Source organism: Stegostoma tigrinum, chromosome 9, assembly GCF_030684315.1.
Source record: "Stegostoma tigrinum isolate sSteTig4 chromosome 9, sSteTig4.hap1, whole genome shotgun sequence".
NCBI lineage: Eukaryota > Metazoa > Chordata > Chondrichthyes > Orectolobiformes > Stegostomatidae > Stegostoma > Stegostoma tigrinum.
Window position 1 is genome coordinate 78,035,908 of NC_081362.1, and position 14,794 is coordinate 78,050,701.

The 14,794-nt window shown below is 42.0% G+C and overlaps 1 protein-coding gene across 1 annotated transcript in view; it reads right to left on the reverse strand.

Annotated features, from left to right (window-relative positions):
- The window catches only part of ryr2a (ryanodine receptor 2a (cardiac)), a 684,685-nt gene that overhangs the window by 22,437 nt on the left and 647,454 nt on the right, over positions 1-14,794 (reverse strand). The window contains exons 93-96 of the mRNA XM_048535805.2: positions 10,934-11,064; positions 6,624-6,666; positions 5,210-5,343; positions 1,570-1,630 (exon numbers count right to left, since the gene is read on the reverse strand). Coding sequence (XP_048391762.2) covers positions 1,570-1,630; positions 5,210-5,343; positions 6,624-6,666; positions 10,934-11,064 — 369 coding nt within the window. The remainder of the gene's footprint in view (positions 1-1,569; positions 1,631-5,209; positions 5,344-6,623; positions 6,667-10,933; positions 11,065-14,794) is intronic.

The following is a 14,794-nucleotide window of genomic DNA, read 5'->3' on the forward strand; positions in this document are numbered from 1 at the left end:
TAATTGGGTCTCTGGATTAATAGTCTAGTGATAATAGTATTAGGGCCCCATAAATACTGCCCAGGTCACCACTGAGAAAGTTCACTATGAGATGGATTTACATCAGCAGAATTTTTTTAAAAAGTACTGCTAAGTAGAAGTTGTTTCAGAGATAGTAGGAACTGCAGACGCTGGAGAATCTGAGATAACAAGGTGTAGAGCTGGATGAACAAAGCAGGCCCAGCAACAACAGAGGAGCAGGAGGGCTGATGTTTCGGGCCTAGACCCTTCTTCTGAAGAAGGATCCAGGCCCGAAACGTCAGCCCTCCTGCTCCTCTGATGCTGCTTGGCCTGCTGTGTTCATCCAGCTCTACACCTTGTTATCTCAGCTACGTAGAAGCGGTGAGTTTTTTTTTTCAGAAATATATCAATCACCTCAGATGAGATATAAGGCCCAGATTTTCCAAAATTTGATGCTCTGAGAGCAAATTGCCACTGATTTGCTGCTTGGTAAACCCAATATATTTTAGACAATACAGTGGTCCAATTGGTTTTGTAAATTCACCAATACATTAACTGTGCATGATGTAAAAGACATGGCAATTACAGAGCTCCACAAGAAGGAAACTGTTGTCTGATAACTCCATATTAGAACACCAAGCATCAGCCCCGAAATGATTAAATTGAGGGGTCGGGGAGGGATAATGAAGAGAAAAACAAATGAAAAAGAATTTTTAAGACCTGCAGCTCTGACTTTGGAAGAGTCAATTTGTGTATTGGTTATGTTCGTGGATTATTATGCAGAAGTAACTTAGAAAACATGAGTTCAAATACCGCCATGGAGGTTTGAGAACTTGATTTCAGGGAAAAATAAAAACGTGAAAAGGGAAAACATTAAAGTGACTGTAGGCTGTCTGTCTTAAAAATCCAGTAGTTCACTACAGTTCTTTAAGATGGCATTAGGGACCACCTTGAGAGTAAACCAAGGAATGCAATTGCCATATCGAATCCTGGTCATGCCACCTTCTTGAAAGGATTATGTAAAAGCAGACTATGTGGCAAGGAATAAATAAGTGTGAGAAACTAGTGCAGGCACAAACACACATACAAATGGAAGTAATTATAAAAAAATGATAAAAACAGTCTTTCTTCTGGGAATGGTTTTCAGCATTGTAAGAATAAGCACATTTACACCTGGACATCATTACACATTTCATAGTATCCCTATACAGCACAAAAAAGGCCATTCACTCACCGAGTGTGCACCAACTCTCTGACAAGTTTACCACCCAAACACAACCCCACCCCATCCTCATAATGCCATATTTACCATGGCTAGTCCTAGCCTGCAAAGTGCAGGGCAATTTAACGTGGCCAATTCACCTAAGCTGCACATCTGTGGGAGAAAACCAGCGCACTCAGCAGTAACCCACACAGACACAGGCAGAAAGTGCAAACTCCACACAGACAATCACCCAAGACTGGAATCCAACGCAGTTCCCAGGCCCTGTGAGCCACCATGCCGTCTAGCATTTATGGAAATGTTTCACTGAAAATTGAATTAACTTCTGTCCTCTACTTGATACCTACATTGTCCGTGAATACTACTCCCAACTTCCAGATTTGATATTTGACGTCAATTGAGTTCAGCCTGTATAAGAAAAAAAAACAAATCAGTTCATTTGGACCAAGCGCTGACCGTGACTGATGAAGGATGTTGATAACAAACACTTCGTAGAAAGTCTTCTACTAGGAATGGAGAGCAAGGAAGAATGAAACATTTACCCACCTATGGAATCAAGAGAAATGAAATGACATATGAGGTGGTTTAGGCTGGCCACTCAGCTTTAATTAGCAAATTATTGTAATTACAATAATTACAAAAGAAGAAGATCCAACGGCATCATTTTAAGACCAGGGTCTTTAGGGTCATTAACTGAGACATAGTTGGCACTGCCCATGACCTGAGCTCAAATTATGGGAAAAAAGACAGAGCCAAGAGATGCTACTACCAACAATATTTGCAAAATATCAAGAATCACAACTTACAGGAAAACATAACCAAGTATTCCTCAAAATGCCTGATGATTCATGTATTAGCACATCTTACATACTGGAATTAATTTTAAAGATCATTAGGCAACAACGTTTGAATGGTTTTGTTCTGAAAGAAAATCCTTGCAATGATCTTTGATAACTTAGTTCCAATGAAATCTGTATGCTTCACACCAATTTCATGAGCAAAATGACTCCATTTTCCAAATAGTTTATATTAATCTGACAGGCAGCCACTTTGTTAGATTTGTTTTTGTTGCATCAGAATGCTGTCACTCACAGGAATGAAGCAATCTTCTCATTGTTGCTGTAAAAAGTCCTAGAGGATTGGAAATGCATTATTTGTAGAAATTATAATTCATAAACCACACACAACTTTCATTTCACAAGGTATAATAAAGGAGCTGGAATACCAATTCTACCATGGTTGATTTGCTAATGGTATAACTTGCATGAGAGAGTTATCGTAAGTTTTATTAGAAAAACAACAAGGCTTATACCTTATTTTTTGATGCGAATGTGATGATGGTAGCACTACTTTAAGCTCACTGTGCAGGAGGGGGCTTTGATTTATACAGCCAACATGCTGCCAAATCTGACAAGAGACTGGTTTAACTAAGACAACACAATGTGGAGCTGGAAGAACACAGCAGGCCAGGCAGCAGAGGAGCAGGAGAGTTGACATTTCGGGTCAGGATTTCGGTTAAACTTAGGTTCCTTTGACAACTTTAGATTTCAAAATGCATTGTTGATTAAATTAGTGCTGAATTACTACCTGCTAAGATGTGCCTTCCAAAACTGACACTGTTGACAGCATTTTTCAGACACTGAGGCTTCTTACGCCTCACCCGAAGACCCGCCAAGACAAGCTGCCTGGCAGACAGCTTATGTTCAGGAGGGCATTCGATGGCCTAGGTTGATATGCATGCCCCCTGCTGGAAGGACAGTCCACCTTATGAAGGTGTTGGGCAATTAGATGGATCACAGTTCTGCAGTCTCAGCAGCGACAGGTTTGAGCGACAGCATCTGTTGGGATCAGTCACCGGAGAAGAGGAGCTAATGGAGGCCTGGCCTAAGGTAGGTCTTGGGTATCAGCCAGGCCTGGCTGGCAGATCCCAGTCAGAGGAGTGGGTTGGGGGCGATGATGGAATTTGAGGGACTAAGAACAGAGGTGGAAGGGGGAACGATATCGCATTTGGCTAAAACAAGGTTATTGCACTGGCCCATTCAGCTACCTGCTTGATAATAGGTCTCACTCTGCCTTGGCTAAAATAGTGGTGGTGGCAGGATGAGGACTTTGGGCACAATTACTGGGCCAGTTAAGGGCCTCAAAAAATAATGACTATGTCAGGTCTGAGGGCATGTGTGCCACTTATCACCTGGGTCAAGAGCAGGCAGCTGGGCAGTAGGCATTGCACTGCATTCTGAGAGTGGCCCACCTTCAAAGCTGCTTACAAAGTGGATTAAAAAATTCTACCCCATGGATTCACCTGAATGAAGGAACATGGGAAAGGGAAACAGGGTGCAGACCAATGCAGATAGTGTGATTAGTGTAGATAGTGGGATTATCATAGATTGGTTGATGCAGATATGATGGGCCAAAGGGCCTCTTCTGTGCTGCAAGACTGTTATAGAAACTGCTTGCATTTATGTGGCACCATCAACATACTTAAGCATCCCAAGGTACTTCAAAGGAATGATAACAAATAAAATTCAACACCTAGCCACATGAGGAGATAAAGACCCCAACACACAGTAAGTGGGAAGGGAGCTACTTTTCCCCAGCAGAAAAGTGGAAATGGCTCCAGGGAATTCTACAATCAGAAACAAATCTCTTTTGAAAATCTCCTTTCTTACTTGTCTGCTAGATAGGCAGAGATGCTTGCCTGGGGTACAGTTTTGGGGAAGGTCCCAGAAATCAGGGAGGATTGGAGATTGGTGGGTTCAGGAATGGACCAGAAATCAGAAAAAAGGAGACCTGGAAGGGACTGCGGGAAGGCAGAAGGAAAGTGGGACAAGCAAAAGGTGAAAGGGAGGCACTGGGAAAGGTCATAGGAATTTGTGTGTGGGTTTGGGGGAGGGTGGAGGTGAGTGGGTGTTGGCCAACTGGGTAGAAGATTTGTTTGAGGAGTTGAAGGCGCATTCCCGCTCCTCCTGGCCTTTAAGCAAGGTCATGGAAAGCACTTAAGTCACTTCATCCATCGGCTCCCATCTCCATTTTGCAACTGAACGATGGGAAATCTGGCTTTTAACTATCACATCTAAATCAGATTCCCACCCACACGTTGGGAACCTGAATTCAATATTATATCGAGGTGCTCTACATCTCTGGAGCAGTAAACACAATCCATCACTGTAGGAGTGGCATTATTTTTTAACAAGCCTCCCCGATGCCTCATGTACTCATTGAAGGGGGGACATAATACGGGGAGTTAAAGTTTCAACAGGTCTTTTTAAATTGGTTTCATGCAAATTTTAAGCAGAATGAAATTGGGGGTCAGGTCAAATGGATAAGCTTCACAGAACCAAGCGACTAAGTCACATATATCCCCAGCAAAAGCATCCAGCTTTAATTCTGGGCTCAATCAATCACAAACACAAAGGGAGCATTGCTTTAAGTGTACACAGCTTCTCTTTTTAACAACTTCATTGAATTTTGCCAGTAGCCGATACAGTATTGTTGTCAAACCTTGAAAAGTGCATATCCAGCTTCAGCTTAGTGGGAGGTAAAGATCAAACCAGTTCTGAAATAAGTATAACCTGTGATTGAAGTATTACAGGTTTTGAAATTCAAATCAAGACTCTTGTATTAACTAACTTAAGGGTTTCTGTTATATTTCTCAAATAATGTCATAGTCGTAGAGACGTACAGCTTGATAACAGACCCTTCAGTCCAACTTGTCCATGCTGATCAGATATCCTAAATAAATCTAATTCCATTTGCCAGCATTTGGCCAATATCCCTCTAAACTCTTTCCATTCATCTACCCATCCAGATGCCTTTTAAATGATGTAACTGTACCAGCCTCCACCACCTCCTCTGGCAGCTCATTCCATACTAGCATCAACCTCCATGTGAAAAGATCCCCCTTAGGTCGCTTTTAAGTCCAAGGGGCAATTTCTTCATGCAGGGGGTGACATAGTGGCATATATGTTGGGTGTAAGTACTACTCACACTGCAGAGAAGGAGTTATCCCTCTTGGGTTTCTTCTTCTCCTGAGCATCACTGAAATCTAAAGCAGCTTTATCCATTCCCAGCAGTTCGCTGATCCTATCTCGCCCATAGAATTCACCATACTTATCCATAACCTGCAGGAAGGCAAGATAAACTGTTATTTAAAGGACTTTCATGTTACATAAAGCTCAGTAGTGGAATGTTTACAAAGACAAGTCTTAAACAGCATATGATGGCATACTCTAAAGACACTGGCCTCACGTACAGGGGTATTAAGATAGTTGTTTCTATCAGTGAGATTGTTGTACAAATGTGGTATTTGCTGAAATGAATTTTCTCTCTCTCATTAATTTTTTAAAAATAATTCAGTGGACAGCACAGTAAAGAAATGAATAAATGCCTGCTGAAAAAAATGTGATGTGCTTTTGAAGATTTTCACCTTGTCCTTGTCAGGCCAGATGCAAGAATGCTAAATTGTAAAGGAAGCAGCAATAAATGCATGAGCAAAAGGAGCAGTATAAATTGTCACTCTCTTTGAACTTGGCATTCTAGCATCTGTTCTGAGGAATGTAACATGAAAAGTTTCAACAATTTTTTTTAATACTCAAGTTCTGTAGTATCAGACAACTGCTTAAATAAATACTTGTCAAACATCCTATAGTGGCAGCGCTAACAGTGTTAGTAAATTTGAAGAAAACAATCAGCTGAATTGACTTGTTTTCAAACTTTTTCACCAATTACCAAAACTCATATCTTGTTTTATTGAAATTAACATCCTTTGAATGAACCGGTTTATTGAATACATGCCAATTTCAAATTGACACTGAGTAAACAACCATGTGAGCATCAGTGTGGTGCATTTCAACTGCCTTCAAATGACATTAGTGGGGAGATAATAGGCTTAAATTAGGGTCGTAACCTTATCACCCCATTAATGCCAGCTACATTTTAGACAGAGCACACTGCCGAGTGTGCAGAATGTTAGAATATAAACCATTTTAAGTATGAAACTCTGGGTCTACCAATAAAAGTAATGCCTCAATTGCCATTTTAGGTGGGCACCGGTTGCAGTATGAGACATGTAGACCCCAATCGGATTTACAGATAATGGAAAAGAAGAGGCCCATGGAGGGTGAGGTTTGTGGGCCTCAGAAGATCAGGAATCATCTGCCCCCAGCCCTGTCCAAGTTTATATTGCTGATAGGATTGCTGGCCTAATTTTTAGATGAGTTCCATCAAGACACCCATTCGGCACTTTCACCTCATCTCATGAAATTAAAAGAGGCCAGATTCTCAAAATCATGGAAGCCCTTTCCAGCCAGAATGATCAGCTGGCCAGTGAGCTCCCAACATATTTATTCAACTGCAGTGAGTGTAGGATGTCAGAAAAATTACATTTGAACCTGCTCTTTACCTTTCTTTTCACAAACTTGTCCCAGTAGTTATAGGGAAATGATCTGAAAGAGGACAGAATTATTAGTAATTACATCTCCTGATTCTCATGTATCTTGCAAATAAAAGAAAGGCAAACTTTGTTTGTCAGGTACAGAGGCAGAACTAATCCGGCTAACGATCCGAGGAAGGGAAAATTTTACAGTGCATCATGAAAAACAAAATGAAACAAAACTGCTTTGAAGTAGCCAGACACAAAGCAGGGACAATGAGCTTGCCAACCTCATGGAATTCTCTGAGGTGGCAACAAAAAAAATTAATGCATTAGCATGTCAATAAAATAACGTACTGAATTAACATGTAAAGAGGCAGTACATAAGGATAGCCGAATGTCATACCTGATTTGCATACTGACTAAAACACACCTGAATTAAATTTTGGATTTTGATAATGTCATGACCCTAATCTGATGATCCACAGGTTATTTTACTCTGATCTTTTTCTTCGTATTTTCATACTTGCATTGGAGACATGACTGATTGTAAACCTTACCTCAATATAGCCCATGACTGCAATAGATGTTAATTTTAAATAAATAAAACTCTGGTGATGAGACATGATCTGGAGGAAAGCCGATGTCAAAGTGAGACGTGGAAGATAATTGGAAAATATTATTGGATATGGAACTGCAGGAGGTCAGAAAATGAAATTGTGAATTGATGAGGAGAGAGAAAACAAAGAACTCAATTTGTGGATGTAGTACAGAGGCAAATGGACTGGTTCTAAATTATTTAACTCTGGTGTCAGCTTCATTCACTCTGAAATCAATGAGTTATACACAGTCGTGGAGACAGTGCGGTCAACATTTGCAGTAATATTGTAACTGGAGGTAGAGTTATCTCTCCAGAAGATCAAATGAAGCTGAAAATGGGCATTGATAACATCTGGCCACTGGCAGCACAATGCTTAAAATTGACATTGCAGCATGTGGGAGAACTTCACCTAAAGCACAACCACAGAACAGTACACAGTTTGAAGTTACTTCATTAGGTATCTTGTATCTAGGATGTATCATATCTTGTATCTATAATATGTTGATATCCATGAGTTCCCTACCATGTCCAACCATGAGCCTTTTGAAATAGGAATCCACACCTCCTATAACATTCCTCAGTCACAATGAACTCTATGAAGAAGGGTCTAGGCCCGAAACGTCAGCTTTTGTGCTCCTGAGATGCTGCTTGGTCTGCTGTGTTCATCCAGCTCCATACTTTGTTATCATGAACTCTATGCCCCTGGTTCAACTTGCCACTTCATTTCCCCTCCAATCCAGACATCCACATTCCAAATTAGAGGGTGAAATGAAGACAGAGTTGCTACTCTATGAAACCGTAACAAAATCCTTTGCTGATTAATCTTATTCATAAAAGTGCTGAATATATATATTTTTTGATTTTGAAATGTTAATCCTTCCTGATGCGAATGAGTTCTGCAAATGTGTATTTCTGGATAGCTGCCATCTTCTACCGTCTGTAAATCTGAGGTGACTCAAGGACATTGCTGGTCATTTCCTAAATTGGAGCAGGTTCAGTTCATCCATTCTGCTGATTGACCATTGGCTCTGCGTTAAGTAAACACCTTGATTTAAAACTCTCATCTTGTTCTCAAATCTCCCCATGGTTTTTATCATTTCTCTCTTGCTACAATTGCTTCCACTTCCAAGATATCTGAATTTTTCCGATCTGGGATCCTGAGCATCCCTGATCTAAAACTTTCTGCCATCAATTTCAGCTGCCATAGCCCTAAGCTCTGGAATTCCCACATTTCCTCCTTTTAGTAAGCCTAGGGGAGGTTGAGAGATAACCTCGAGCTCTCAAATCCTTTGTCCTCAAGACAACGCTTAAAACCCGCCTGCAAAGAATCCACACAGTGTGGAAACCGGCCATTTGGCCCAATATGTCAAGTGACCCTCAAAAAGCATCCTACCCAGATTCATCCCCCTATCATATCCCTTTACTTTGCACTTAACCTATACATCCGTGAACACTACAGGTAAATCAGCATGGCCAATCCACCTAGCCTGCACATCTTTGGATTGAAGGAGGGAACCGGAGCACGCGGAGGAAACCTACATAGACACAGGGGGAATATGCAAATTTCACACAGACAAAGTGACACCTCTTTGAGCAAGTTTTCGTTCATCCCCCTCAAATGTATTCATGGAGTGGGAAGGCTATAGCATGATTTATGCAATCGGGGCCACTTAAAAGCCCTGTGCCACTGTACTCAATGAGTGATGAGCAAGCCAATTGCTATGTGGGGAGCTTAACTAGTAAGATCTGATGTGTTCAGAGATAATGGGAACTGCAGATGCTGGAGAATCCAAGATAACAAAGTGTGAAGCTGGATGAACACAGCAGGCCAAGCAGCATCATAGGAGCACAAAAGCTGACGTTTCGGGCCTAGACCCTTCATCGGAAAAGGGGAATGGGGAGAGGATTCTGAAATAAATAGGGAGAGAGGGGGAGGCGGACTGAAAATAGATAGAGGAGAGGATGCTGCCCCACACCACCTCCCTCACCCCTATCCCAGGCCCCAAGACGACTTTCCACATCAAGCAGATGTTCACCTGCACGTCTGCCAACGTGTTATACTGCATCCGCTGTACACAGTGTGGCTCCCTCTACATTGGGAAACCAAGCGGAGGCTTGGGGACTGCTTTGCAGAACACCTATGCTCGGTTCGCAGTAAACAACTGCTCCTCCCAGTCGCGAACCATTTCAACTACCCCTCTCATTCCTTAGACGACATGTCCATCCTGGGCCTCCTGCAGTGCCACAATGAAGCCACCCGTAGGTTGCAGGAACAGCAACTCATATTCTGCTTGGGAACACTGCAGCCCAATTGTATCAACGTGGATTCCACAAGCTTCAAAATCTCCCCTTCCCCCACCGCATCCCAAAACCAGCCCAACTCGTCCCAGCCTGCCTAACCTGTTCTTCCTCTCACCTATCCCCTCCTCCCACCTCAAGCCGCACCTCCATTTCCTACCTACTAACCTCATCCCGCCCCCTTGACCTGTCCGTCCTCCCCGGACTGACCTATCCCTTCCCTACCTCCCCACCTATACTCTCCTCTGCACCTATCTTCTCCTCTATCTTCAGTCCACCTCCCCCTCTCTCCCTATTTATTTCAGAATCCTCTCCCCATTCCCCTTTTCTGATGAAGGGTCTAGGCCCGAAACGTCAGCTTTTGTGCTCTTAAGATGCTGCTTGGCCTGCTGTGTTCATCCAGCCCCACACTTTGTTCTCTAAGATCTGCTGTGTATCAGGCTCTCAGAGATTCGTGGGGGTGGTGACTGTCCATCATCATTGGGAGCTCAATGCCTAATTGCCATCAGAAGTGAGGGAATAACCAGCACCTCACCCCCAACTCTTCACCTTTCTTTCTGACCACTCCTCCACCCTCCCCTAGGTTGCGATCACCTCTCTGCAAGCCCATTACCTCTCACTCACTTGTGGTTTGTGTCCTCTGAGGATTTAAGGCAGCTATCATCACCCTGCCAGTGAAGCTGACTGATGAGGAGCTGATGGCCTCTCGTTAACCTTGGGTTTGGAGACAGTGTTGTGGGGGGAGGATGAAGATTACGACCACCCATATCGAGGAGTCTGGACAATATTCATTGCTGACTGCTGCACATAATTGGACAGGCCTTACCAAAAGGAGGAAACGTGGAATTCATGCTGGCTCTCACACTGGTGGTCAAGATTCACACTAATTGGATTACATTCCAGCCAGAGTCTTTACAGCATAGATATAGGCCATGAACCTTTCATTTCTTCAGACATTTTCCTTCACCGTTTCTTTATTTTTTTATGGGATGCGAGGGTTTCTGGCAAGGACAGCGTTTGTCACCAATACCTTATTGACCATGAACAGAATGGTCTTGTTAAAGCAGTTCAGAAGACTTTCACAGACCAACCACTTTGTTGTGGGTTTCGAGTCACACGTAGGCCAGATCAGATAAATACAGGAGATTTCACTCCTATTAGGCAACCAGATGGGTTTTCACAACAATTGATGATATTTTTGTGGTCACCACAGCTGAAATTAGCTTTATATTCCAGAATTATTCATTGAATTTGAATTCCACCACTAAGTGTGGTGTAATTTGAGTGTATGCCACTATAGCATTAACTTGGGCCTCTTGGATTTCTAATCAAATGACATTACCACTGTGCTACGATTGCTACCCACCCCCCAATGCACCCCCCCACCAAATATATTAACTGAGTAACAGAATCACATACAAATTCAACGTCTAATACTCACTGTGTGTTTATGACCAGCCTATCCCATTGTCCCTTGATGTCATCCTCTGAAGGTTGCTCTGTGATGTATAACCCATCAAACTCCAACTTCCTGGCAACCTCTTTCTCTCTCTTGAAAATAACCAGAGGGACCTACAAAAAAATAAGGAGGTAAATGTGGCTGAATGACATGACAACTTCAATTTTATAGCCACCAACTTCCCAGTTTGCAGATTTCCTTGCTGTCATTTAACTGCAGAGTGGTTCATGATCTAACATAAGAAAGACACGCTCATTCACTGATGGGCTAAAGAGACTGGCATCTCTTAAATATTCACTGCAAAGATTGGAGAGACTTGGGTTTGCGAAGTGATAGTCTCCTGAGGAAGGCAATATCTGCTGGGACACTGTCACCTCCATCGTCTGAAGATGTGACATTTGCACTCTCCCAACACTACTGGTGAGATATGGACTTCAACAGTGTCTGAATGCCTCCTACTGCCTCCGCTCTGCAGTTTTCCCACCTCCATCCAAATCACATTACATCTGTGTGTGTTCAGCTTGCCTCCAGATAGCTTTTCTCCTCACGAGGAATATGAAATGTCTGAAGGAAACACTGATCCTCACCATTAATATGCACCGACAGATGACCACATTGCCAAGCACTTGGACTCATGCCTGAAGGATAGCCCTAATTATAATTATATTTCCGAAGAAGTGTCCAGACATGAAATGTCAGCTTTCCTGCTCCTCTGATGCTGCCTGGCCTGCTGTGTTCATCCAGCTGTACACCTTGTTATCTCAGACTCCAGCAATGGCAGTTCCTACTACCCCTACTAATAATTACAGGTTTATGAAAGGTAAAGATTTTTTAAACAACTAACTATCAACAGCCTCTCCTGTTAAATTGGACACAGACCCACCTCTTTTACACCCTGAAAAAAAAGTTCAGATTCACACCAGGTGTGTTTCAGAGATTTTATAACCAAGTAGTTCAGAGATGTTATGGTACACCCCTGGAACAGGTGGGACTTGAACCCAGATCACTTGGCTCACAGGTGGGGATATTACGACCACCGCCAGAACCCTTCTAGGTAGAAGACATATACACCCACCTTATTAGAGCATCAGGACTGTATCAATCAGATTACTGACTAACTAAAATGGTTTCAGAATTTTAAAAATGACATGCAGACTGTTGATTTCGGAGCATGCTCACCCACATTATTGTGTTCTGGCTCAGTTAGGTCAGCATGCCAGATATTGTATCTGACAATGTCACTTTTGCAATGTAAAATTCAGCTCCATGTTATGGACTAGTTTAATTGGTTTTCTCCTATCATTCTCAAGCCAAATTTCTCATGCCTCATAATTGTTAAAATATTGTAAATGAACATAGGTCTGTTTTCAGATTGTCGAGCCATTAATTTCTACATCTTGTAACTCCACTAAACCATTTTGCTCAGATTACACACTGTGTAGGCTTCAACTACCCAATAGATTAGTCAATCCATAGTAGAAGAAGTAACTAATAGTGGTAGAATTTTACAGTAAGATATATTTAATGTTCTGGATGATGGTCTTGAGGCACAGTGGGTAGCATCTCTAAGCCAGAACTCTGAGTTCAAGTGCCACTTAAAGAATTGATGTCCAAGGACAGTGCAATCACAATGTGGGCAAACAGGTTGAGTAACAACTGGTGAATACTTCTAACACAGGCCAATGGCAGGAGGTAAGAGTGGAAGAGACTTGTGATCAGCCATGTGTTGGGATGAATTTGGAGTCTGTGCCATCACTATCCACAGAACCAGGCAACAATTGTTATGTAAAGTGAATGTCACCCTCCAACTACTTAGTCTTCTTGGGGGGATGAAGGGTGGGCCTGTACACTTCAATTCCTCATTTTGAGGTGTATTTGGAATCTGAAGAAGAATCAAGACGGACTGAAAATATTGACCGTGTTTCCCCTCAGACGCTGCCAGACCTGCTGAGTTTGTCCAACATTTTCAATGTTGATTTCAGATGTCCAACTTCTGTAGCATTTTGTTTTTATTTGGATTTGTGATCTGTCTCCTTGCCATACACATTGTAGAAATTGTGGTAATGTGGGTCTGATCTGCCTTCCAGCAGAGAACCCAAGAAGAAAATAATGTATAGTAGAAAGGAATGCACGAATCTTTTCATTACAGTGCTGTTTTACCCATTTTCTAACATAATTGTAAAAAAAAATTCTCATTTTGGAAAGATTAGCTGATAAGCATCTTTAAACTTGTGACTAGATTTACCTTAATCACACAGAATGTTTGCATTTGAATTGAAAAGCTAAGGTTGGCTAGTGAATATTCATTTTCAGATACAACAAAATTTAACTGCAACAAAGTATGAGAGAATGAGTTAGAACATTCTGAATTATATTGTCTGCTCTCCCAAACCACGCTGTACCAGCATGGAAAAAGAGCCAAAACCCAGCTAACGTCTATAAATACAGGTGGTTATCCTTAAATGCAATAGTTGTGTTCGTGTGTGACCTTGTGCTATAGAAAGTTGAGCTATACAAAATTGCACAATAGAAAATCGCCTTTGAAAATAGCATTATAGACAAATCATTTTGGAAAATCGCTATACCTGTACATTCGAAAGTTTGCGGTATCCAAACAACATCCAATATTCATCAATCACTTTACAGCCAATTCCCGTTAGACCAGAACTACCTGTATGTGAACTTTAATTGTTAAAGTTACCCACAATCGCTGACAGAGGTCCTAAACCCCATAATTCTTAGAAAGTTAAGGTTAATAATAAATCCTTCCAATAATTTTACTTTTAAAACTTATCCTGACAATAGTCTGAAATGATTTTTGAATCTCACTGCTGTGATCTGTTATCCATTACTCACTGCAAACCTCAAAAAATGCCAATGATTAAAAATATAGTAGAATCCTGAATGTGGAAGTTCATAGCATATATCCCAATTGTAAAATTGTAAGATCTACCTGAATCTAAATACTAGGAATTGGTCTTCTGCAGAGAGTTGTGTATATTCTTCATCAAGGAGAAATATCTATTACAAATATATATATATGTTACATAGTGACCATATCTTTTTTATGAGAAACAGGCTAAGCAAACAAAAAATACATTTAATACACAATGCAGGGGTTCTATCAGACTGGTTAATTCTACTGGGTAAATTTCAGGTTTCACCAATGGCATGGAGACCTTTTTGTAGCACGAAAAAAATGCCCAGAATAGAATAAAATCCTTGTGACAGTTCACTGCATACACCAATAATTGCGATTACAAGCCTATAATCTAATGCTGAGTTTCAGACGATGGTGTTAATCTATTTGATCTTTGCTTTAAAAATCATTGATTAGAAGGCTGCCTGTTAATCATGCCAGGTAATGTCCAGGAACCTGCTGCAGACTACAATATCAGAGTCAGTCTCATGAAAACCCAGGTGAGTAATGTAGAATGTGAGGCTGGATGAACACAGCAGGCCAAGCAGCATCTCAGGAGCACAAAAGCTGACGTTTCGGGCCTAGACCCTTCATCAGAGAGGGGGATGGGGGGAGGGAACTGGAATAAATAGGGAGAGAGGGGGAGGCGGACCGAAGATGGAGAGTAAAGAAGATAGGTGGAGAGAGTGTAGGTGGGGAGGTAGGGAGGGGATAGGTCAGTCCAGGGAAGACGGACAGGTCAAGGAGGTGGGATGAGGTTAGTAGGTAGCTGGGGGTGCGGCTTGGGGTGGGAGGAAGGGATGGGTGAGAGGAAGAACCGGTTAGGGAGGCAGAGACAGGTTGGACTGGTTTTGGGATGCAGTGGGTGGAGGGGAAGAGCTGAGCTGGTTGTGTGGTGCAGTGGGGGGAGGGGATGAACTGGG